This window comes from Colletotrichum acutatum, assembly GCF_030867785.1.
Source record: "Colletotrichum acutatum strain CBS 112980 chromosome Unknown BDZ83scaffold_76, whole genome shotgun sequence".
Taxonomy (NCBI): Eukaryota; Fungi; Ascomycota; class Sordariomycetes; order Glomerellales; family Glomerellaceae; genus Colletotrichum; species Colletotrichum acutatum.
In genome coordinates, this window is record NW_026849070.1 from 159,423 (window position 1) to 183,606 (window position 24,184).

Here is a 24,184-nt window from a genome sequence, read left to right on the forward strand (position 1 = left end):
CTTCCGAGATGGATCGTATGATGTTGATGCTTGTTAGGGTGGTGTTGAGGCCTTGGTGATGTCCCACAGCTCTGGCTGACAAGCCGGCAAGTAAAGTGTATCTCATTGACCGTCCCTAATGAGACCGCATAAGTACATATGATTCAATGTTGATTGTGAGGCCGTACACCACAAAGGAGTGAGTGAAACATGTCGCAGTAGGATGTTTGCAGGTTGGTGTTGAAGAGATCCGCAATCATGTAAGACAAGGGGCCGTTTCGGCAGTGCAGAGGCCGGGAGAGATCATCCCATCCAATACCAATCACGTGCTAGTATCACCATACAGCTAGCTGATGTCCATGAGTTTGATACCATTTAAACAAGGCCGTTTGAAATTGGACGAGCTTCTCGGGCGACCGCATGCGGTTGTTGAGGATGATCTCATCACGATCTCAGGGGTTCCGGGTAGGCGCGGGATACCATGGATGTGAACCTCGTTTGAGGATCTGGTGTGGTTCTTTGTTTTTTCTCCATCTTTTATCGTGGATTCTGGGTTGCGAATAAGTCTGATGCTTGTATACTTGTTCTTACATCGATTCTGATAATCATCCACGCTGAGTTGAAGTTGTTGTTGAGCAGACCAGTGTATACCGCCACCAAGTATCAAGCGTACCGATTCTGCCTTTCGCCACGATGCCGTCCGCCCCCTTCCCAGACAGAGACGCCGCGCCTCTGGAGCCGATTATATCGATGCTAGCGACGTACCTCGACCTCACATCACCCTCCTCGGGTACTCCCAACGAGAACGATCCCGCCCCCAACAACGGCCTATCACAAGCCGTCGCCGCAGCATACAACAAAATTCCAACCTTCATGTCCCGCTTCTCCATTACGGACGCCCCCTCGTTCCTCCGCTTCGCCAACGACTTGTTGACCTGGGTTCCGAGCGAGGGGTGCGAGGGGCGGGATATCTATGACGTGCTGTGTATGTTCTACTTTGTGTTGGGGCAGGAGCCGTTGGGTTCGTTGCAGGCGAGGATCGTACCGCGCGGGTATGAGGAGGAAGAGGTTGGGGGACAATTGTATGAACACGAAAGGAGGGACTGTGTGAGAGAGAGACATATGAGTTGGTTGTCGGATTGGATGGTTGTTTACGCGCAGATGATTGGATCGTGGATGGATTCGGGGGAGTCTATTACGCAGGAGAGTCTGGAGACGTTTTGGAGGTGTGGGAGGTATAATTTGCATGAGGCTGTTGTTCCGGAGGGCGGGTTTAGGTCGTTTAATGAGTTTTTTGGGAGGAGGTTGAGGGAAGGGGCGAGGGATGTTGAAGGGTTTGGAGATGATGAGGTTGTGGTGTATCCTGCTGATTGTAGGCTTGCTGGGGATGAGGGTAGTGATGGAGGAGGAGGTGGTGGGATTGTGGAGGTTGAGAGGGGGGGTGTTGTGAGGATTAAGGGGTTGCCGTGGACTATTGGGGAGTTGTTGGGTAGTTGCGGTGGAGGGGAGGAGTTTGAGGGGGGAATATGGATGCATGCTTTTTTGAATACGTATAATTATCATCATGTTCATGCCCCTGTTTCGGGGAGGGTTATTGAGGCGAGGAAGGTTAGGGGGTTGGCTTGCTTTGAGGTCGTTGTCGATGAGGAGGAGAAGAAACCAACTTGCCGGCCAGTTGAAGATGTCGCACGGCAGAAGGAGGAGAGGGGGTTAACGGCGCCGAACACGCCTGGATACCAATTCCTTCAGACTCGAGGGGTTGTTATCATCGAGAATCCTTTGCTGGGGAAGGTCGCGGTGTTGCCTGTGGGTATGGCGATGGTTTCCTCAGTGAGGTTGAGTGTCGAGGTTGGCGATGTTGTGGAGAAGGGGGATGAGATTGCGGGCTTCGCGTTTGGAGGGAGTGATGTTGTTTGTGTTTTTGAGGGGAGGGCTGGGTTGAGGGTTGAGGATTTCGTGAGGAGTCCGAGGGGGGAGGGGGAGTGGTCTAGGTATGGGAGTGTTCTGGCGAGGGTTCCTTGATGCTCTTTGATGTGAAAGCGGCGATGGAGGGGAGTCTGGCAAGCTTGAAGCGCTGGGCTAATTGATTGTACCTCGGAACGATGCTGGTCTAATCTACATGTCAGTAATTGATGACAATGGTTGGACGACATGTGAGAACACTTTTGCTGTTGGTTCCCATTATTTGCCTTAAGTAAGTGCCTTCTCCTTATTTTTACGTCTCCTTGCTCATCTCGTTGAACACGTAACCGCCATATGGCCGGCACCCGTCTAGATAAAGCGCACTGCCAGGTTAGTAAGGTCTGAGTTCACTCGTCTTAGTAACATTGACTATGTTTCCCGACTTAAATCAATATAAACAAGGATAGCTCTTGTTCCATGATCCATTGTGTATGACAAACATGCCTAATTCAGGCCGAGTGTGTGAAGTATACACATAGTATGACAGTCCTGTACTTAAAACCTAAAGCTCAAATATGCGAAAAAGAGGATGAAGAGACATGAGGGAAGGAGTTTGGTTGGGAGGGAACCAAAATTTGTTAGGTTTGTCGTGATGCTCCAGCCTAGGAGGACCCAAAGTAAGACTGAGAGTATGGACAATCGAAGCTTTGAAATTCGTGGATCGTCAACGTAGATGCCAGCGACCACTCCGACAAAACAATTAAAGGAATGCGCCACTTACATCGGCAAGCTCGGATACAACAGCGTCCAAGTAGATTCTTCCTACCAAGTAGGTCATAATCATCAAGTCCAGGGGCCAAAATATGGCAAGTAACTTTCTCCGGGATGGTGTAGTCCCAGAGTCTTTGCAACCTTTGGCGGTGGCCATAAGACAGAATATTGCCCATTGGCCGAACTTTTCCCTCAACAGACTTTTTGCGAACTCTGAAATCCTCCGAAACATCTTGAGAACACGACTAAAGAAACCTATATTCAACATGAGAGTAGATACTATGAAAGTCTCATATGCAGTTGTGGATGTAATTGTGGCGGCCTGCAATATACGAATGCCGGGCATCGAAGTGTCGGCGTTGCACTTTTCACACGCGCTACGGTCCCAAATAGTCTGCACCATTTTGTGTAAAAAGAAGCATCAAGCATTCGAGGAAGCAAGGCTTGCTGTCCCTTCTCCTGCTGCCCAACTGAAATAAATTGTAGGTACTAGTGCTGTGACCAAACCAGCTAAAAGAACAGTCATCAAAACTAGCCGATAGTTTCTTTCAGTACGATGTTGAGACAGAAAGGTTCGAAGAGCTGATAGACAGGCCGCGTGGGTGACGCTCGAAAACCATGTGAGATAGCAAATGATCTGCCAATGATACGCTGACATATAGCATCCAAGATTGACAAAACTGTTGAGTAGTATGCCGAGACCGGTGAGAAGCTGTTTGTCGCATAAGTTTAAGAGAGCCTGTAGAATCATGGTCAGTCTTCTGACTATGCCTCGATCTTTCCGGACTTAGGATAGACCATAAAACCAGGCTTAGTAGGTAACCCCAACAACTGCGGTTCGACGTCAGTACATGAATAAATATGCAATTTACGAGTCGTCACGAATTGTACGTTGAACCAGTCATTTCTCTCTTTCGTCCGCCTTAAGATATGTTCGAAAAACGGAGGAAGAATTGGAGAAGAAAGGTTGGAGACGGATGTATAAAGGCCATAATGCTGTTGACGTAATACAACTAAAAGAGATGCCTGGTACCTTGGTTATGGCGAAACCCCAGCGTAGGTGATTACCAAGTCTATGAAGAAGGCTCAAGAACATGTTGGTGGCCTGGACGTCAATCACGTTGGACTTCCAAACATGCTTCCTCTTGTGCCTCTGCTGTTGTTTACAACGCTCTAGGGGATCAACACTAGGGTCAAAAGCCAAGCAATAACGCAAAAACATCATAACCACCACTAGCCACCCAGTTCCAACAAACCCGATCATTACCTAGTTGATGATCGCAGCCCAGCTAGCAAAAATAGCCTTTTGAGAAAGTAGTGGTTTCAAGGTGGCCTCTTGTCACCAAGCGCACTTACCCCAATGCCGCCAACATCTGGACTCGGTTGCAATTGTTCTGGCTTATCCAAGCAACTTCGGTCACAGATTGACACTGCCGCCTCGTCCCGCAGATAGACATGGAGAGGTGAAACGGTAACCATCGAAATCCTGAGTGCGTATGCCGACGCTCAAACAACTAGGGAAGAAGTTGAATGTCAGATCATCGAAACTGACGGCTGCGAATCCAGTTTTGCGATGAGCGAAGTGCGAGAAGGTAATTATGAGCTCATGGTATGAACGATGAGCAACAAAAGGCTACATCTGATACATTTTATACATTTTCACTTTCAGCCGCAAGGTCAAATCTGGAGGCAGGCTGCGTGTAACGTGCCAGGTCTCAGAATGCGACAGAAAGAACGGTTGTATTCATTTGGATTAGACAAAGACGGTGTTTGCATGACTTGTGTCTTGAAATCAAGCCGCCAGCGGCACACCCCTTGGAAAACATGTCTGTGGACTCGTGCACCAAGTATCACACAAGGCGTCACACACACATACAATTGGATGCCACGGATGCCTCTTCAACTTACTCTCGAAGAGTCCTGCCTGTACATCCAATGGTGAGTCAGTCCCCTCGTTACTAATGACGAGGCCCAGGATACACTAATACCTTTGACAGGCCAGTGACAAGAGTTTTTAACGGCACGGGCGACCAGATACGACTAATCCCACAGTCACTGCAACCAAGCATACGAAGTTAAAATGAAGATTACTTAATCATATTCCGCGAAGGGTATCTAAGAATCGAAGGATGACAAGCCAAACGAAATCCCAAGGGGGAGTTTCATGGCACAACCTCCACCCAAGTCGCAAGGCCATCACTCGCAACCCCTCTTCTGGCCTTTGCCAGTCAAGGCAACCTCAAGCCTGGAGCACCGCTCCCGACTTCAACATTATCAAGCATTTAGCACTTGGCGCCGGAGCCGGAGGGGATGCCGGAGCACTCAGAAGAGGACTTGCCACCGGTAACGGAGACACCAGACCACTTCCAGTTGGAGCAGGCACCCTTGGCGCAAAGGATGTACACGTTGGTGCCCTTTGCGGCGACGGTTCCCTTGACGTTCTTGACGGTGACGTCGGTGATGGGAATACCAGCGGTGGGCTTGCCGGTAGGGCTGCCGTTCTCGTAATCCTGCTGGATGACAATGCCCTTCTTGTTGATGTTCTTGAGGGTGATGTTCTCAAAGGTGATACCGTTGACCTTGCCAGTCTTGTTGGCAATGGTCTTGATGCGGATACCGTTGTCGGCCTTCTCGATGGTGGAGTCACGGATGATGACGTTCTGGACGGTGTTATCGCTACGTCCACCAACAGAGCCGATGGACAGGCCGTGGGAGCCGTAGCAGTATCCGTTCTCGAAAGTGATACCGGTGCCGGAGTTGATAGCCAGGCAGTCGTCCTGGTTGTAGACCTTGGCGCCGGAGATGGTCACGTCAGAAGACGTACCGACATCGAAGGCATCAGTGTTGTGGCCACCCTTGGAGTCACCATCCTTATTGTCGAAAAGGATGTTGGAGCTAGAGAATAATCGGGTCAGCATTACTGTTGAAAAAAAAAAAAAAAAAACCAACATTGAGTTTTGACTTACACCTTGAGGCCGGAAACGCCACTGATGGAGAATCCGTGGGCCGGGGTGTTCTTGACGTTCAGGCCAGAGATGGAACCGTCGTTGATCTTGACCTTGAAGAACTTGGGCTTCTTCTTGCCACCGTTGCCTCCCTTGCCATCCCACCAGCGCTCACCCTGGCAGGAGATGGAGTTGCCAGAAGCACCGACAACGCTGACCTTCTTACCACCGATGGCGATGAGGGGGCCCTCCCACTCCTTGTAGCCGAAGGTGGTGGTGCCCTTGAAGGTGACTTTGGTTCCGTCCTTGAGGCCGGTAAGGTCGAGAGTCTCGCCAGCGGGGACCTTGATGCCGTTGAGGACGATGTCGGTGCAGGAGGTCTTCTTGGACATGGCCGTCTTGGCGTCAGTGAAGGTGCACGAGGCACGGGTGTCGAGCTCGGCGGGGGCGGCGGCAGCCAGGGCGCTGAGGCCCGCGACAACGGAGAGGAACTTCATCGTTTCTTTGATTTGTTTTGGTATGTGATCAACACGTGGGATACTTCGAGTATGTACAGAAAATATCGAATGAGAGACTAGAGTTGGAAAAGAATGTGGTTGAAAAGAGTGTGAGTGAAGAAGCACGATGAGGTATCAAGAACAGAAGCAAAAGAGGTGGGCAGAAAAGACAATACTTATATGAAGTTGTCGAACATACAAGACTGTAAGCCTCCTTTTCCCCTTTCATTTAGATGCTGCTTGTTGGGAGCTCGTTGGATTTCCGCAACTGGATACGGTGCGGCTCCCACGCCGGATAGTCGGCATCACCGTTGTCTATCTCCCCGGTCTCTGGAAGGAGCTAAGAGGAGCCCATGATTCCAAAACCACCTTTAATCTGACCTTGCAGCGCCGGAGTGTTGCCCCGAAGGACCGAAAAGAGGAGGCGACTCTCCACACTGGCTTAAATCATCTAAGCTTCAAATGCTGCGAGCCCGCGGCGCGAAGCTAGCACGTGGGGAGCAGAATATTAGGAGAGCTGCTCGCCCACTATCCGATGACCCAGGTCTGACGATGGGATCATTCCCGGTCGTTGTGGACTTTGGGACGAACAGGGCTGACGGGAACCTACGCCCCAAGCCGGTGTCAGCCGCCCTACCAGCGGAATACCGAGACATGATCACAGATTACCTTCCAAGACTTCCAGACCGTCTGACCGAGTCGATTTCACCACTTCTGACGCGTGGCGGCAATGAAGAAACTGCCTCTTCAGGTAGGATTTCCAATCTCAATGGCATCTTGGCTTCATCTTGGCATAGGCTTGATTTGCCGATCGATCCGATCATGGAACTCTTGGGATCCAGAAAGCCCCAGAAAATCACGGTATTTTACCCACCAGTCGCTGCGGCTGACCCAGTACTTCCCTGTGTGCCTGTGTCAATTTGTTTGAAAGGGGAAGTTCCCACAGAAAAGAAATGCCAAGAACGGAGGTGAGGTAAGGATTCTGCAGGAATGTGATAAGGCGTTGTGCATCTTCCAACCTGCTCCAACATGGCATGTTGATTCTCAGCCAACGACACTGGTCATAGCAGAAATAATTCCCGTTGAAAGTATTTCTGCCTTTCATGACATGTGGCTGTCCGGCGGTCGTCTCGTTAAGAATTCGATGACGAACGAGCACCGGAGAGCCCGGGCGTTACCTAAAGTGGTGTGATTAACCTTAAAGCCCTAATTGCAATCCAAGCATCCGACGACCGACGAGCCGCCTGCCTTGTGGGACAGAGCCTCTCCTTTCGGCGAATACGGCCTTGCGCGTATACTTGCCCTGTCAGCCGCCGGGATTCTACGAGGGGCGAGCAGGCCTCCTATTCTCGGCCCCGAATCAGGGTCATTTGAAGACGGGCAATTTATTAGTGACAGGTTTAGACGAATGAACCTGGGTGAACTTCGGGCTTGATCCGACAGTGAACATTTCCGTCATCTACTTGGACCAGGGGGCCCCCTTGGGTCCTTTTTTTAATCGGGTTCCGAACTTTGCGACTCACCTGCTTTTAGCGTTGGATTCTGCTGATTCATAGTGGGCTTATGGATTGGATCTAACCGACTCGAGTAGTTTTTGCCAACTCACGGTGCAATTTCGAACGGCAGCAAAAACCGACTTGGTAGTGGTTCATGCAGCATCATTCAAGCTTACACACTTTGGCCACCGGATTCTGGCCATGGAGATTCAACATACATGAAACTGCCGGTCCTTGGAACACTTTATTCCTGTCTCCGCATTACGCTAGAAGGAAAAGAAAATACGAAGTCTTGTTCGGTACATGGTGGATTTAGTCTTTTGTGAGCTGTCTCTTTTCTGCTCGGCCAGTTGCGGATGTCCCGCTACAAATGACTCCGGAGTTCTTCTTCGGTCCATTTCCATAACTCCTCCCTCTTGTCCTTGTTCTTGCTCAATCTCGTACCTTTACCGGTGACACCAACTGGGAAGTAGAAGGTGCCGCTCTTGACGTCTGGGCTGAATGATGCCCAGAGCTGGTTGAGCGCACCCTTCTGGGGACTGACGGCTACGATCTTAGTGCCGAGGTACACAATCGTGCCCAAAACGAAGTTGGACTTGTTGATAATGGATTGTGCCAGATTTGTGTCGACGATACCCGGGTGCACACTGACAATCTTGAGCTCCGGATGCCGCTCCGCGAGGGCAGCGGCGTAGTGAATGTTTGCCACCTTTGAGATGCCGTAACGATAACGACTGGGGGTTTCGGGCATCTGGGTCTTGAGCTTGTCAAACTGGTAAATGTCTTTAGGAGCCCAGCCTTCCGCGCCCGAGGAGAGGAACACGACCCTCACGTCAGGGTTCTCGTTCGCCGTCTTCTTCAAGGTAGGCATCAGGAGTTGAGTAAAGAGTGCATGACCCATGTGGTTTGTACCAAATTGGATCTCGTAACCCTCCTTTGTGAGGCCCTCCGGCGTCGCCATGATTCCAGCATTATTGACGAGAAGGTCCAGCCGAGAAGAAGACTCATTGAACTGTTTAGCGGCGGCTTTGATGCTTTCAAATGAGGACAATTCAAGCGGCAGATGAGAAATTGGCGCGATGCTAGAGCCTTCTTTCCTCAGTGCTTCGATTGCGGCCTCGCCCTTTTCCTTTGAGCGTCCTGCGAGATAGATATGTCTAGGGTTGTGCTTTGCAATCTGTCGGATCGTCTCTAGTCCAAGGCCGGCATTTCCACCGGTGACGAGAACGACTTTTCCTGTTAAGTCTGGGATATCAGAGTCCGGCTCGAAGTTGTAGCCGCCCATCAAAAACGCTGTCGCCATCTTTCAGTCTGATTACTTTATGCCTACGTCGTTTGATGTTTGAATCTGTCTGTTGTTGATCGTGATTGCACAAGCGACGAAAAGCCTCGTGGCGCGCGGGAGCGTAGCTTGTTATATACTGTGCTTTAGAGTTTCACGTTTCAAAATTGGCGTCCGACCGTCCCGAGCTCGACACTGGCACCGACGATATTGGTTGCAAGGTGGTATTGGTAGTTTTAGGGTCCAGGGTCCCCCGCTTTGACCGATAGTTCCAGAGGCCGTTAATGTTTGGGCGATCATAGTCCGATAGGTCTTATAGACGCCATCCATGGACCTACCGAGGTGTGACGGCATGTAAATGTGTTCTTCAGACTGCTTGTCGTAGGCAGGATTATTCAACTGTAATTTGCGAGCGCAGCAAGCCGGGCTCAGGGGCGTCGGTGGAATCTTGACTCCAGAGCCTGGCAACCGCCACGATGTTACCTCAAGCGAGCAGACGATTGGAGCCAACGCCCGATGATGGCATTGCCCCAATTCACATGTTGCGTCTTGATGATGGGTTGCCTCGGAGAAACGGGTCTTAGGGGGCTCCGGCTCCCACACAGACAGCTTGCCGGGCAGCTCTTGGCAGGACCCATGGTCAAGGAGAATTTTGAACATCACCTCATAAGGTAGTGATAGTAGTATTGCAAATAGTGAGAAGGACTCAGTCAAACCACTCTAAGCACTAGAGTTATCAGCATCGTCGACATCCTTCTGGCTTCTGAGCTGTCGGGTTCCGCTGTACCGCCAGTTGGAGATGTATGTCTCAAACGCCTGCTCTCCATGCTTCCCATTAGATGTTGCGTAAACGCCAACCACGGAACCTAGAATCATATTTGTCGATACGGGATCCAATTGTCTTCATAGAGAGTGAGCTTACCAGAGTAGTAAGGAACCAACTCGGTACCCTTGCAATGTCCAAAGACTCTTAGATTGGAGTCTTTCCTGAGACCCGTAAGGCCGGCAGAAAATGCAAAATGAGTGCTGTTGACAGCCTCAATCTGGAGCGAAATCTTCTCCCCAGCCCAGCCATCCGGAAGTGGGTAAATCTCATTAGGCGGATGTTCAATCGCCCTGTACGGTGTTTCCGAGATACCACGATACCGAAGATGCGGCCGAAGGTCCTCACTTCCCTCTGGCTTCAACATGACGATACCAAGATCGAAGTGTTGCGCTTGATCTTGAATAATTGAGACCCCGACCTCCATCTCTTCCTTCGTCAATGACTTCGCCCAGTCGACATCAACACGGAATCTGAAGAGTGAATGAGCCATCCGCCGTCCGACAAAAGTTTGACCACGACCCAAGGCAAAGTCAGCGTCGAAGGCTGTGAGATTAAGTACTGAAGACTTCAACGCCAGTGTATTCCAGTGACCTGGTGGCGAGACCGCGTAGTTTCTAGCCTTTGGTAGGCGCCAATGGATGAATTGAATAGGCAGACTGCTTCCCGGCGGAAAGGAGATAACATCGTCTGCGTCGCTGAGTTGACCTTCTCCCTCTTCTGGTATAGCTTTTGCGGGTAGCAGCCAGCCAGAGACGTTGCCAGTGACCGGCGTAAACACTGGGAACTCGTCCTTCTCCCAGGTGACGGGCGTAAGTACCGTCTCTCTGCCCATCGGCAGGTTGCCAAAGTATGCTCCGGGATCCTTGCCATAGGTGCCGCCAGCCCGAACTGCTAGAGCGACAGACCACCAATTTCCATCAGCATCCTGGAACAAATCTGCGTGCCCGACAGCTTGGAAGTAGGAGTCAGTATCGTTTGCAGAGGTCAACAGTGGGTTTGCCGGTGCTGGATCGTAAGGTCCCTCTAGGCTCTTCGATCGAGCCATTGTGACCATGTGATTCTCACGGGTGCCGCCTTCAGCAAGGACTAGATAGTACCACCCATCTCGCTTCCAGATGTGAGGTGCCTCGGGAGACCGCCCACCGGTACCGTTCCAGGGCATGATGATGTCTCCTATTTCGCCAGTCTCCAGGTTGAGCGGCGCATGCATTATTCCTGGGTAGTAAGCTGCCGTGTGCGCACCCGAGACGTACGTCTTGCCGTCATCGTCCCAAAACGGCGATGGATCAAATCCGGGGAAGCTAAAGTGAACAGGGTCTGACCAGGAATTCGAGCTATACGGGTCCGTCGATGTGATGATGAAGTTGTCCCAACGACTATCATTAGTCCTTGGGAGTTGCTGATTCACGAGAGTGCATAGCAGGTAAAACAAGCCCTCGCGGAAGCGTAACGTGGGTGCGTAGATGCCGCTGGTTGCCTTTGGCAGAAAAGCTAGACCTGGCAGCTGGTCTGCTCGACTGAATGCGTTGGAAACATGTTTCCAGTGCACCAGGTCTCGGCTTGCGTGGATGGGCAGTCCAGGGAAAACGAGAAAACTGGATGTGGCACAGAAGAAGGTATTGTTCAACTCTGGAACAAAGACGCAGCTGGGGTCAGGATTGAAGCCGCTAATGATGGGGTTTTGAAAGGTTGAGTTCTCAGCTCGGCCAACTCCGAAGAGGGCTATTGCTAAAGCTAGAAGTCGGGACTTCATTGTGAGAAAGCTCGTAAGCTATCAGACTCTTTTGCAAGTAGTTACAAGCTGGTTTTCACGTTATATTGACTTTCCGAGGCCCTTAACTCAGATAACCCCGCAGCGCTCATGGAAAACCTGCATCGTTCTGGAGTCTATGTCCACACCAGGGAAGACATTCCAGCAGCGGTCGAAAGTCGTTCACAAGATTGCGGGCAACGGTGCAGCGCTTTTCCGAGACACCGGCGCCATGGAAATCCCTACTCGGAGAATTGTGGCTTTAGCCTAAAATCCCGAAGCACCGATCTTGTCCCGTTGAGCTTCAAGCCAACTGCGGGGGAGATGCAGGATCAGCAAGGCTAAGACCGGGGGAGTTGGAGCCATGATGCATTTCCGTCATCTCCTTCGCCCTCAGTGGAAGCGAGCTATTCACGTGGCTAGAAATAGCACTTGCATATCCGATGCAGTTTTCAATCAGCACGGTGCCCGGAAACATTACCATCGTTGCAACTGTCTGCGTCTAATAACCTGTTCACCCTTTCTACGCGATCTTGCGCTTGACAGCTCTTCTCCTCCCTCCTTACTAGAGCTTCCAACAACCAAGCTACAAAGCTTGACTTTATGCCTCGACTGCCTCTCGGCACTGCTTCAGACCTTTGCGCTGTTTGCCATTCTCATCAAAGTTTTCTTCGCTCAACCACATTTCCAGGCCGCTCTTGACTAACGGCCACTCATCATCTGTGATGCTGAACCAAGCTGTATCTCTACGTCGCCCTTTGGTGACTATGTGCTTTCTACCGGGTTTTAGTTGCTGACTGAGAACGAGTTTTATAGCTGTCTTACCTGAAAGTGCCTTCATAGGTATATCCTAACCGCGCAGCAGCTGCGAGACTCGGCTTGTTCAGATGATTGGCCTTCCACTCGAGCCTGTAGTTGCCCAAGCCCTCGAAAGCATGCTTCATGAGAAGGTACTGGGCCTCAGTGGCGGTACGCGTCTGCTTCAGCTGCTCACTGAAAATGATGGATCCAATCTCAATACGTCTATGAGCCGGAACAATAGAGAGATATGCCATCACACCCACTGGCTCGGATGATGGATCCGATGCCGGGCCGGACAATACAGTAAAGTACAACGGGTCTTTGCAGACGCTCCATTCCTTGAATGCTGCCTCGCATTCTTCGAACTCGAGGAAAGGCTCAGTTAAGAGATATGTCCAGCGCCAGGCGTTCTCTTCGCGGCCGAGATGCTTGAAGATGGCCTGCGCATGCGATGGTTGCAACGGGACCACGGAGGTGTATCGGCCGTGGAGCGGGGTATGGGATGGAGCCGTTGCCGGATCGGCGGAGGCTACGAGAGGGTCAACAGGAAAGTCCATATTTCTGGCAGGTCGTGGTTATGAAGAACTAATTCACCAAGTTTTGGTCAATGTTTGCAACGTTTCCGATGTTCAGATTGAGATTCAAATATATGTATGTGTTCTGGACGATGACTCAACAGATGGAGATTCTTCAAAGCACGACAACTTCGGCGCGAAGTGGGGCGCCCGGCCCGGTCACAAGGAAGACACGCCAAATACGCCGGATACGCGCAACTTCAACGCAGGACTACTGATCTCGGTGATACAAGACCCGTGCACTGACGAGACTGGACTGTCAAACGGTAATTCCCCCTCAACCTGACAACTACAAAGCTGTGAGGCGACACAGGCTTGTGAGCGGGCTTTGAATAGTTGAGAAAGTGCAGTTCAGCGACTGAAATGATTTGCTCAAGTTGGTAGTTCAACAGGAGCAGACACGGCTCGACAACTTACCAATGGAGACTACGGTAATACATCGAAGTGTCAGTACGGGTGTTGTCTGCTTTAATGATTGTTTTGAAGTATCCATTTGTTAAAAACCCCTGGTGTCGCGTCAAAGGAATCTTGGCTGGGTGGCTTTCACTTTCTGCTCTTCCTTGCCCAGGAGCAAGGGGGCCATGTTTCCTCCACCTAAACCGATCACACGAATTGAATCTCAGATAATATGACAAGTGAAAGACTAGAAAGATCTGATCCAATCCAATTGACTCCATTTAAGGAACTAAGGCTCGATCAAGTCACACTACTGGCTTGGGCTGTTGTGGCGGGTACCTGACAGAGTTCGGAACAGAGAAATCATGGACAGACTGTGTGAAGCTCAATTCTCGTATTCGGTCAGCGTCACAGTGGGTGCTACCCTTCTTCAAGCTCGCAGGATACCATTAAAACGTCGGTCGACCGCCTGCTAGCTCAAAGTAAGAGTTAAGCGACGGGACTTTGGTTTAATGGTTCTTGGCGTCAACTTCTAGACTACTTCGTGGATCATTTTCCGTGGCCGATCGGCCACCTAAGTAGCAAACATTTGTCGCATAATAATTCAAAGAGTACGGTTAGTCTGACGACCTCGTTTACGCAAGGTCATGGCACAGCAAATCGTGCAGAGACGTAAGCTTACCGTACTGAGCTCCAGTACCAGAGGGGCACAGTCTGTACAACGATGGTTCACTGAGTTATCGTGCCAATTCCAACTTCATCTAGCAATCGAGAAGGCCAAAGCTATGACGAAAGACACGATTTTCAAACATGGCGGGTTTTCTGTGTTGTCACTTCTCTTGATTCCAAGCTGGAGCTAACAACTATATAAAACCTAGGCACCTACTTGCTTAAGTTGATCATAAACCACCCTTCACACATAGATCTCTAAACTCAGCTTCCAGACAATTCTTTCACAATGGTCCAAGTCGCCCTTTCTTCAGTTGCTTTGCTCTTCCTGGTGGCTCTCGCAGCTGCGTCTCCTGCTCCTCTTGCAGACTCTCGGGATGCCGTTGGTGTCGGTGACTGGTCCTGGGAACAATGGGTTGAGACTATCATTGCCGATCCTGAAAGCGCTCTATCCGTCGACGAGGCCCTTGAAGCTGCTGCCAAATCCGCTGCTGCTCATGAAGGTTAGTCTTCGATCTCCCTTGATCGTTTCTGCCTGGATGTCAGAGTTGGTTGCATGCATATGTACTAATGTGAAATCTGTAGCTGGCTCACTTCACAAGAGACAGGAGCAGTTCTTGGTGTGCAACGATGGCAAGCCTTCCGCTTGGGTAAGTCAAACTCGGTGACTCTCATCAATTGGGAAGTCTAGACTAACACTATATAGGCACCTGATGCTGTGACATGCATCAATTACCTTGCCGGTTTGAACGCGAACTGCGGTACTAGAACCGCGACGGCGATGTGTACCGCTGGTAATGCGCAAATTGTTGGAAGCGGTAGCGGGGCCGGAGAAGTGAGCACCAATTGGTATGTCGAAATCGGTTTCTCGACTTCCAAAGACTCGTATAAGATGTAGCTAATTCTCTTTGACTTCCAGTAACAATGTTGCCCGCACTGCTGGACGCATAATGGATCGCTGCTGGAGATCCGACGACACCGTTCAGGGGGGTATGCCGGCTTACGAACAAGGCGCGATGTGGGTTTATGTCTCAGCTCCTCTGATCGAGTTCAGAGATCGATGCGACGGATACAGGAGCATTGTGACTCCACGGTATACGGACATAGTAAATAACACGTAACTCTTGTGCCCAGAAGGCCTTTTTCTTTACCAATTCAATACGAGATTAGTCCGGACAGGTAGTCTTAATGAACACGATCGACAGGTGCTTTGGTTCATGAGATGCTAGATACAACTCATTGCTTAATACGCTGCCCTCCACTCCAGGAACCAATTTTTCGGTTCCACCACGCCAGTCTTGCCCGAGACGTAATCTAGGTATCCCTTGTAATAGCTCAATGGAGCAAAGCCTTCTTTGAAACTTGCCTCATAGATCTCGCCAGTCACATCAGTCATGGATCCATCAGACTTGCACTTGAGGATACATCTTCGTCGCGAGTCAAGTCAGCCGAGGGAATCAAGATGGCCTAGGGAATGGTGGAGCAACAAGGTCCCAAACTCAAGAGATTCGACTCACGCTTGCCATCTTCCCTTTCCCTTCAAGACATCTCTCATGTGATATGTGTTCCTCTCGCAGATCGCCATGCATATGATTGTTCTAGTCCAAGGGTATGTTCCTTGGGGGTTGAGACCAGCCCATGGGAATGCTCCAGGTTTCGATCTAGCCTGGATGGACCCTTGAGTTGGTTGACGTATCCTGTCATCTATCAGCGCCTCTTCTTTCTTTTTTGAATCTTTCAAAGGTTGACTCACCTGAAATCAATTCTTGCGCTGTCCTCTTCGACTTCGTTCTCGAGTCGCGACCTTGCTGGGGATTTTCCAGCAACGAAAGTTTCGACTCGTCCCTTGAGCAATTCTTGAGGCTCAGCAGAGAATGATTCTCCGGTACCCGTCAGTGCAACGGCGTTTCTGAAGTTTTCAGCAAGTAAAGTCCGGTTGACTGGCATCGTGAATCTGGAGGATTCCAATTTGGAGCCCAGGGAGGGCATCAGAGTTAGAGATTCGGCCCTGGCAGGTGCTGCTTCTCCAAGGCCAATTGAGACGACAAGGAGAAGGACTTTTGCTAGTTGAGAGAATTTCATCTTCGGATATTGGGCGGTGATCTTCTTTATTGCAACAAAGGCTAGAGATGCATCAGACACGTGTGGGGGCTTGCATGCGGGTTTCGAAGACGGCTGCTTCTATTTCTTAGACTGATGGATTATAACAAGAGGTTTTGTGAAGATTTGTATGGTTGAGGAATAGGATGATACTAATGGACTGAACGCTCTGTTTCTGGGAGTGGTGCTTCAGCCTTCCAACTTGTAAGAGGCAACGGCCCGATCGTGCCAGTGGAAAAGGTAAGGGAGAAAACCCGAAACGAACACCTGCGCACACAACTCCCATATCCGGCGCTCGGTGCCAAAGCCGTAATACGCAGAGAAAAATCGCAGGGAAGCCTTTGTAGCACATCAAAATACCTGGAAACTCGGCGTCATCCGAGGATCTCGTCGCCTACGTCCCAAGCAAAGCAAGTGCCCCTAGGGTGGCCCCGATGTCGTTAACTCACTCAATCAAGATCATGCTGAAGGGAATCAGATGGGTACGAATCTGTTGTCAGGTCCTGTATTGTGTGAGCGTGTCACACAGTGGTGATTGACGACTTGACACCCCAGCCCCTTGATATCTGTGTGTAAGGGAAATCATCCGCACAGCGTTATTTGCTGTTCCACCATGCTGAGCTTGGGGCTCGCCCAAGTCCCCTTGCCAGTTGACACTAAAGCATTTGGGGCATCACAAAAGTACTGATATACATAAGTGCCAATCACTTTCAAACCTTTCTACCTTGGACAGATCAGCATCATTTATTACTGGTATATAGGAGCTAGCTGGCCTGCATTGCCCACAGATACCTCACCCCGAGCATCGTGACTTTCTTCAATAAGTTAAGAACTACTGACTTCTCTTCCCTTTTCCCGAATTCCTAATCATTCACTCATTCAGTCCTTCTCTCGTTGCCCGTCATGAAATACATCCAGTCTCTACTTATCGCGACCTTCTTCATTTTCTTCCCAGCAGTGTCTGCCGAATGCAACAAGAACGGCATGACAGGTGAATACGACATCAACAATAACGCTCCCGTCGACCTGAGAATCGTTTGCGCTCAGCTATCGGGTAGCTATGTGAAGAATGAATTCCGCCGAGTCTGTATCATGGATACGAACAATAGAAAGTGGGATTTTGAGCTTTCGGTACGTGAGAACTAGTCGAGTTTTCTTCCCGAAGTTCCCTTGAGTATCCTCATCTCATATTAATGATCGATGAAACATTTCCTAAAGATATCAAACTGCTGACATCACATCAGTATATCGGGAATGGTGACCAACGCGACATCGATATAGAAGAATGCTACAGCGGTATGAAGGCAGAGGCAGGCTGCGAGCGCGGCGGCCGGAAGAAGTATTGGAACTGGGAATACTCGTAAGCTCTTTCCCGCCTGCCTCTCACCTTTGGCTAAGGAAATGAGAAGATTTGCTGACCCTGAGAATTTTCCCAGGGCGGATCCAAATGTCGGGCAATGCATCAACATGCACCCGTACGATTTTGCAAGACCATTCGACGACCAGTAAGGAAGGAACGACGGCCGGGTGTAAGGGTATATAGGGCCCTGCAAGCCCATTCCCGTCATCAGCCAGGAGCCGCCCGTCTAGGTCGACGGGTTAGGTCAAACTGGCTGAGTGAGGGAGTGGTCTATGGCCAACAATCAAATTACGCCCAAAACCTACTCGACGACAGGCTACGAGTTTGAGTTCGGTTCCCAGCTTGAGCACCAAGAGATGTAGACCCCATTTCGGCACCCGGGGCCCGGGGATGGGGGGAGGGGGGTTGAACTGTTTTTGTTTTTGTATGATCGACTATACAAGGCCTCGCCGCTCAACATGTGACCTCGTATACGGATGACCCGTTAAATCGACAAGGGGTGCAGGCCTCGACTTCTTCCTCCCATTTTCGATAGATAATTAATTTTCATCGTGTACCTTGATGCCTTCAGCGTGACTATACGATACGTAGACGTCACTGATGAACACAGAAAGCGACGAGATCTGTAACTTGCTCAGCTCCATTCACAATCAATGGATCACATCAGTCAAGCATAACCCCTAGCTTGGAACAAGACGTGATAAACACGATTGAAATGAGCCCTTACTCTCAAGTCGAATAACATTATTGTCAATCCCTCTTTACGACCCTTCTATCAGTCACTCGTAACGGTACAGAAGACTAGATTCAGTTCACCATTTACCTTGAGCACCACGCAACGTCGTCCTTAGTCGTAAACCCCGGCCCGGCCCCTGTCCGACTTCCCCGCCGCCGTCCAACGGAGCACCGGAACAACGACTCCGCAGTAGCAGTCTGCCTGTCCCGGACCCCACTCATTAAGCGCAGAGATGGGAGATTGGAACATGTAATCAGGGGGGATGAACTGCAAGAAAGGGAGATACTTGATTGCAACGTTGCCATCACACCAAGAAATCAAGCTACGCTGCTATTGTGAATTTGGGCACACTGCGAGAGGCGTGCCATCTCGTTGACGGAATCGCAGGCAGTATCTGGCTAGCCTGGTGCCTTCCGAGCGTGTGGCCCAGGAACCGAGTTCCACTCGCGTTGCGATGTTGGTTCTATCACTATGCCTCTCGTATCTCAAATGTGTTTGCAATGTTTCCATCACCTGAGGGGTAAGAACCCAACAATGCAGATCCGGTTACTACCTTCTACAATCGCGCAGCTCTCATCACAAAGTTATGTCACCATGGTTCGCACCCGGGGGGACGCGCAAGCTGGGTTCCCCTCACCAAACAACCCATCCGGCTCCGAGCCCCCGCGCGCCGAGGTCACGTCCTGTCGCGTCATACCCACGATGCTCGAATGATAAGATCGTAATGGTCATTGAATCCAAAACCTTGGCCTGCCGTACTTATAGAGTGTCCAATCCTGCAATTGGCGAGGGCAATCGCAACCTAAACCCAGACATCGTGATCGAAAGCCATTGATCGACCCTCACGATGCGGTTCCTCACCACCGCCCTCGTCTTCCTTGCGGTAACAGCGGGAGCAGACTTTCTCCCAGGCCTCCCAACAACACCATACACCTCAACAGGCGGCACCATTCCCGCTTCTTCTCTCTCCAAGATCATCGTCTCATCAGCCTACGCAGATGCCGTCGACGGAAAAGGCCAAACCCTCATCCCGCCAACTCTACATGCCTTTGCTACAACCTTTGCAGAGGACCTCGCATCGTCGCTGAAACTCGATATCCCGATCGAGCTAGGCGATGCTCCGCAGCAAGGATCCATTTTCTTGACGCTGGCGGACGATGCAAGCCTATACAAAGACGCTGCTGGGCGCGAGACGTCCGAGGGATACTCTCTCAATGTCACGATCGACGGTGTGCTCATCACAGGTGCGAGCCCGCTCGGCGTGTGGTGGGGTACTCGGACGGTCCTGCAGCAGCTCGTCCTTGGAGATGGAGAGTTGAAGTTGGGGTACGGGACAGACAGCCCTGGATGGGGAACCCGGGGCATGATGGTAAGAGAATCCTTCCGCCCGAGCCGGAGCTCGCATCGCGAGAGACGTGAACGATCCCCGGCCGGGTACCTAAGCGAAGAGAACCGCAAGCTAACTACCTATGCAATATGTTAGCTTGATATCGCCAGACACTACTACCCAGCCGAATTCCTCATCGAAATGTGCGCTTACATGTCCTTCTTCAAACAAAACACTTTCCAGCTGCACCTCTCAGACAATCTCTACAATAACGTCGCCATCTACTCACGCGAGCGTATGCTTTCCCTCTACGCTGCCTTCCGGCTGAACTCCGACGACCCAGCCCTCGAGGGTCTCAACAGGCGCGCAAATGAGAGCTACACTCGCAATGTTTTTGACGACGTCCAGGCAAAGTGCGCAGCGCGCGGTGTGACGATCCTGCCGGAGATCGAGGCTCCCGGGCACGCTCTCGTGATTTCGCAGTGGAAGCCCGAGCTGGGGTTGTCCAGCGACTTGAGCTTGCTGAACATTTCGAACCCGGAGACGATACCGATGGTGAAGAAGATCTGGGAGATTTTCCTGCCATGGTTCCATACCAAGACGGTCTCGATCGGTGCTGATGAGTATGTCGACCCGACGCTGAGTGAAGAGTAAGTCAAGTCGCCCCTGAAATTGCCGGTATCGAAGCATGAGCTCATAATTCAGCGCCCTGGTTGCCGAGTACACGCGATTTGTGGACGAGATGAACGACTACATCACAAGCACATCCGGTAAGAAGGTCAGGATCTGGGGCACCTTTGCGCCGTCAGTCGGCGGAACCGTCAACAAGTCCGTTTCGATCCAGCACTGGGCCAACTTTGAGGCGAACCCGCTCTACGACTTTGTCAACAACGGTTACGAGGTACTCAACTCGGGCGACTACATTTACACGGTGGGAAAGTGGAGCGAGTGGTATGGTGTAAGTCATCAAGCTAAGTTGAAATGTGTCGATGTGATGACCGGACTGACCTGGCGAAAAGCATGAACTCAGCTTGGAATTCATCTTTAATGGCTCGCCCGATGGATCGCCATTTTCGCCAAATATTTTTGATCGCACGAATGCATCAAACAATGCCGCAAGGGACAGTGCATCGTTGCTAGGCCATATTGCGCCGCAATGGAACGATTTTGGCCCGAATGCAACGACGGTGACGGAGGGATACTACCAATGGAGGGATGGCCTGCCTGCTCTCGCGGACAAGCAGTGGGGAGGCGAAGTTGCTGAGGCTGATTACCAAGGCCTTTTCTCAGCGTTGCAGCCTCTCGCGCCGGGGCAGAACCTTGATCGAAGAATCGCATCCACCGGATCGACGATCGTTGAATACGACTTCAAGCAGGGACGAGGTAGCAACGGCACGGCTGTTGAGGATTTGTCGGGCAACAACTACCATGCAACCTCGACGTGCGCGATGGGCGACGAGGGTGCCATTCTGGCGTCTTCGTGTAGCATCACGACTCCGCTTACGCAAAAGGGGAGGAATTACACTCTTTCTTTCTCGATCAAGCCCACGTCCGACGCCAAGGGAGCCATCTTCAGCGGTGGAGACAGCGGATTGTGGTTTGGCAATGGGACTGTGGACGCTGTCATGCTCTTTTCAGGGGAGAGCACGTACGCGCTCAATTACACGTTCCCCGTGGGGTCGTGGACAAACGCGAGCCTCATTGGCAGGGGGAGACAGACGTTCCTAGACGTTGGGGACGGCGAGCCCAAGGAGTTTTTGACAATCATGGGCTGGAACGGGGCCCGGTTTGTCTGGCAGCCGATTGCAGTGGAGGCGCCGTTGGCAACAGTCGGAGGCAGTGGATTTGAGGGTGTCATCAGCGGGATGAAGCTGGTTGACCATGCCTAGAATAGCCTTATTATCGGAGAGGCTCATGTTGACGTTTTCTCTAAGCCTCACCAACTTCGGACTGTTAACCTGCTTTGGATGCTGTGGTCCTTGGAGATGGAAATTCGATGTCATGCGGAACGGGGTTGACTGAGTCGTACGTCGTGACGTGAATATTGCCCACACTTTCTGTCCACAATCGGTATTCGAACAAAGCTGGGGACTCTGCACTCTGTAGCAACTGGCCTGGTCGTAGGGCTCAGGGCGTGCTAGCCAATGTGGATATGAAACTTGGCACCATCATCCGTACCATGTGCCAAAACATATTTAGCTAGTTTTAGCGTCCATCATGTCGGTCCGGATGGCGTGTAAACGGCGTCAAGGCAGCCATCCTGCAGGCATTTGACAGATTGTGCCAGAAGGTTCTTATTTTGCAACGGTTTTTGGTTGTTTTGGCATGCAGATCTCTGTCGTTGTTTGACCCCTAGCCAAAACACCAGAGCGTCAGCGATTCACTTTGGTCGATGTCACATTCGAGGCTCGATGTAGTGGCATGGCCGACCCGGGTGACCGATCGGGGTCCTTCGGGGTCTTGCGTCGTGCGTGACTGCCAGGGGCCAGAGGGTAGGATTGAGAGGTTTTGGGCGTTGAAAGCCCCGGCAACGGCAACGGGATGCTCGCCGCAGGGATGACCGACGGGCCAGGGGCTGAATCAGGGTCCAGGACGGGGTTTCCAGTTGCTGGTCGGTGGAAAGCTGCCCAACCGTTTGACAGAGCTGTAGAAGCAGGGCGTACGGCTTCGATCGATTCTTTCTCAATATCGAGGGCTTGTTCAAATCTCCAAGGACCGGACAATGCCCACTCCCCCTCGTGCCTGGCACACTTGGCTTGCTGGCGATGCTGACATTGCTATTTGCGGGACGGCCTGAAGCGGTCAATGGTTTGGTGACGAGGACACGGGATGACGATGGTTTCGGCTGATGTACGATGGGATTTCATCGTCTCATTGTCTGCGGAATTGTGGAATGTGCATGATTGAGGCGACGGAAGGGGAACGGATGAGGGCGGAGGTGGTCGTCTGGAGCAACTGGTTCAGGTTGACTCTAGATCAGGTGGTCTCGTGTTGATGGGAGGTTTGTTGTTGCTGTGGGATACAGGAGACGAAGCCAAGGTTGATTACGTGTTGGACCGTTGGTCTCGACTCTGAGATCCAGGACTGATGGGCCATGGGAAATGGTCGTCAAACATGTGAGGCCATGATTTGTCGGTGATAAAATGAAGGGCGTGTCAGAGCTGCAATTGGAACTTGGAAGATGCATAGGAGGTCCGGAGACACTGGAGTGCTGGGAGTACGTACCGCGTGTCCTTTCAAGGTGCTTGCCTGACTGTGTGTGCGCCATTCACGTGCACGGTACGGGATTACAGCATATTTGCGGGGCCCAGCGGGGCAGCTGCTGGTTGGAAACTTGGAATCGGAGAGCAGCAAGTTGAGAAGGAGCAGGGCCATTGACTCGGAGCCCCGCTCCTTCCCTTGTTTGGGTTCGAGTCCCTTGCAAACCATCTTGATGCCCCGCTTCTTCCGCCTCTTACTTTCCCCGGTCCCCGAGTACGTACCGAGTCACGGGCATGAGGGCGGATCCGCACTTCGCACTGTACGTACCTGTAGGTCGTCCGCGATCTTTCGCACAATTTTGCCGTATCTTCACAGTGTCTTCTTCTTTCTGCCCATTCTTCCAGAGAGTCCACCATCATTTTTGCTATGCAGATCTCGTCGCATGCTGTGCAGCAAAACACCCATTGTTGGCCCTTCACCGCTCACCTGGTGGCCCTCCCGAAATCTCCCACGGCTATGGTTCATCGGTCTGCCCTCTCCGATTTTTTGTCGATGATCGAGCTGCCCATTCCATTTCCTCCCCTCGTGGACCTTGGACAGGGGCAAGAGGTGGAATTGGCTTGAGTCTCGACTCTGAAAGTGGTCTATACGTGTGGGGACCAGGATCAGCCCAAGTTCTCAAGGATCCCGGAGCCAGTCCCGTCATCGACTTTCCTCGCTGTGGTTGGCCTTCCCCCCGCCTCGGTTTGCTGCTCACATGGAAGCCAGTGGGCGACGTCCAAGGTCCACAAGACTACGAGAGTGACAGCAATACGGATGACAAGAGGGAAGTAGTCGATCAAGAGAAGAAAGAGAAACAGTGTTGAGCGATGACCGAGGGGAGTGTCCTGGCAGCAACAGCCAAGGCAACGTCCATCCATTCTCCGTTGATCAATGACAGTCAAGACTCAGACATCAGTCCATCGGTCGGCCCGTCGTCAGTGTTGCATGGCACACGACACTGGAAATCCCGAATCCAACCAGCCAGCCAGTAGTCTACGAATACTACAATCTTGCTCAGCAGACCAAATGATTACACTTTGCCCATCATCGTTACAGGCGCCCTCAGATCCCTCTGCTCAACTCTGACTCTCCCGACTAGATTTTCCATTGTCTTTCAAGAAAGGACAAAGGATCAAGGGTCGGTCTGGCCGCCGCCACCATCCCAAAACCATCTGCGCCGTCCCACCATCTCGCCTCGTTAGCCTCCGATCTCTCTTCAGGCGTCAACGTGCAAAACACTTTTCTCGACCTAACCACCACCACCAGTAGAGTCCTGTACGGATGGTCTTAGACCTTAGGGTAACGGACGGATGGGACACACACACAAATACTATCCAGAACACGCGCGGAAACACACCACCGCCATCGATTTCCCATCCACGTGCGGCGTGGCATTGCGCTAAGGTCGTCTAGACCCCTAAAACATGCAACCGAACAGCAGTCTGGATTGCGACACGCACACCGGTTGGGCATGCATCTGAACTTGCCCTTTAGCTACCTTAGCACCTTTAGCTGAGGCTGCGGAATCC

At 51.4% G+C, this 24,184-nt stretch overlaps 10 protein-coding genes across 10 annotated transcripts; 5 read left to right on the forward strand and 5 right to left on the reverse strand.

Annotated features, from left to right (window-relative positions):
- Positions 1-729: 729 nt before the first annotated feature.
- BDZ83DRAFT_783197 (phosphatidylserine decarboxylase-domain-containing protein) lies at positions 730-2,001 on the forward strand (the record flags this gene model as incomplete). The annotated part of the gene is made up of 2 exons (XM_060515581.1): positions 730-1,031; positions 1,092-2,001. The coding sequence occupies 2 exons, from the start codon at positions 730-732 to the stop codon at positions 1,999-2,001; spliced, it is 1,212 nt and encodes a 403-aa protein (XP_060362727.1).
- A 2,696-nt stretch (positions 2,002-4,697) lies between these two features.
- BDZ83DRAFT_415684 (endopolygalacturonase) lies at positions 4,698-6,365 on the reverse strand. The gene is made up of 2 exons (XM_060502943.1): positions 5,619-6,365; positions 4,698-5,547 (listed from the first exon to the last, which is right to left on the reverse strand). The coding sequence occupies exons 1-2, from the start codon at positions 6,092-6,094 to the stop codon at positions 4,935-4,937; spliced, it is 1,089 nt and encodes a 362-aa protein (XP_060362728.1). The 5' UTR covers positions 6,095-6,365; the 3' UTR covers positions 4,698-4,934.
- On the forward strand, positions 6,326-7,236 carry BDZ83DRAFT_415694 (uncharacterized protein). Its single transcript, XM_060502944.1, has one exon. It carries the CDS (start codon positions 6,557-6,559, stop codon positions 7,064-7,066), a length of 510 nt encoding a protein of 169 aa, XP_060362729.1. The 5' UTR covers positions 6,326-6,556; the 3' UTR covers positions 7,067-7,236.
- Positions 7,237-7,954: 718 nt separating this feature from the next.
- BDZ83DRAFT_754216 (short chain dehydrogenase) lies at positions 7,955-8,893 on the reverse strand (the record flags this gene model as incomplete). Its single annotated transcript, XM_060514450.1, has 1 exon — positions 7,955-8,893. One exon carries the CDS (start codon positions 8,891-8,893, stop codon positions 7,955-7,957), a length of 939 nt encoding a protein of 312 aa, XP_060362730.1.
- A 699-nt stretch (positions 8,894-9,592) lies between these two features.
- Positions 9,593-11,905, reverse strand: BDZ83DRAFT_703702 (beta-xylosidase; the record flags this gene model as incomplete). The annotated part of the gene is made up of 3 exons (XM_060511483.1): positions 10,588-11,905; positions 9,795-10,491; positions 9,593-9,738 (listed from the first exon to the last, which is right to left on the reverse strand). Exons 1-3 carry the CDS (start codon positions 11,449-11,451, stop codon positions 9,593-9,595), a joined length of 1,707 nt encoding a protein of 568 aa, XP_060362731.1. The 5' UTR covers positions 11,452-11,905.
- On the reverse strand, positions 11,906-12,896 carry BDZ83DRAFT_675645 (acetyltransferase). Its single transcript, XM_060511154.1, has 2 exons — positions 12,274-12,896; positions 11,906-12,224 (listed from the first exon to the last, which is right to left on the reverse strand). The coding sequence occupies exons 1-2, from the start codon at positions 12,804-12,806 to the stop codon at positions 12,050-12,052; spliced, it is 708 nt and encodes a 235-aa protein (XP_060362732.1). The 5' UTR covers positions 12,807-12,896; the 3' UTR covers positions 11,906-12,049.
- A 1,138-nt stretch (positions 12,897-14,034) lies between these two features.
- On the forward strand, positions 14,035-14,787 carry BDZ83DRAFT_783216 (uncharacterized protein; the record flags this gene model as incomplete). Its single annotated transcript, XM_060515582.1, has 3 exons — positions 14,035-14,392; positions 14,475-14,539; positions 14,596-14,787. The coding sequence occupies exons 1-3, from the start codon at positions 14,179-14,181 to the stop codon at positions 14,785-14,787; spliced, it is 471 nt and encodes a 156-aa protein (XP_060362733.1). The 5' UTR covers positions 14,035-14,178.
- Positions 14,788-15,132: 345 nt separating this feature from the next.
- Positions 15,133-15,971, reverse strand: BDZ83DRAFT_653771 (uncharacterized protein; the record flags this gene model as incomplete). Its single annotated transcript, XM_060510643.1, has 2 exons — positions 15,133-15,316; positions 15,643-15,971. 2 exons carry the CDS (start codon positions 15,969-15,971, stop codon positions 15,133-15,135), a joined length of 513 nt encoding a protein of 170 aa, XP_060362734.1.
- Positions 15,972-16,892: 921 nt separating this feature from the next.
- BDZ83DRAFT_783218 (uncharacterized protein) lies at positions 16,893-17,503 on the forward strand (the record flags this gene model as incomplete). Its single annotated transcript, XM_060515583.1, has 2 exons — positions 16,893-17,120; positions 17,234-17,503. 2 exons carry the CDS (start codon positions 16,893-16,895, stop codon positions 17,351-17,353), a joined length of 348 nt encoding a protein of 115 aa, XP_060362735.1. The 3' UTR covers positions 17,354-17,503.
- A 1,429-nt stretch (positions 17,504-18,932) lies between these two features.
- Positions 18,933-21,301, forward strand: BDZ83DRAFT_653773 (family 20 glycosyl hydrolase; the record flags this gene model as incomplete). Its single annotated transcript, XM_060510644.1, has 4 exons — positions 18,933-19,454; positions 19,569-20,062; positions 20,118-20,370; positions 20,432-21,301. The coding sequence occupies 4 exons, from the start codon at positions 18,933-18,935 to the stop codon at positions 21,299-21,301; spliced, it is 2,139 nt and encodes a 712-aa protein (XP_060362736.1).
- Positions 21,302-24,184: the final 2,883 nt, after the last annotated feature.

Bases quoted from the DNA above. Each gene is read 5' to 3' on its own strand.
- BDZ83DRAFT_415684 (XM_060502943.1), bottom strand. From the start codon at position 6,094: ATGAAGTTCCTCTCCGTTGTCGCGGGCCTCAGCGCCCTGGCTGCCGCC. The intron at 5,548-5,618 runs GTAAGTCAAAAC...ATTATTCTCTAG, and splicing joins GGCGTTTCCGGCCTCAAGGT to CTCCAACATCCTTTTCGACA.
- BDZ83DRAFT_675645 (XM_060511154.1), bottom strand. From the start codon at position 12,806: ATGGACTTTCCTGTTGACCCTCTCGTAGCCTCCGCCGATCCGGCAACG. The intron at 12,225-12,273 runs GTAAGACAGCTA...AAAACCCGGTAG, and splicing joins ACCTATGAAGGCACTTTCAG to AAAGCACATAGTCACCAAAG.
- BDZ83DRAFT_415694 (XM_060502944.1), top strand. From the start codon at position 6,557: ATGCTGCGAGCCCGCGGCGCGAAGCTAGCACGTGGGGAGCAGAATATT.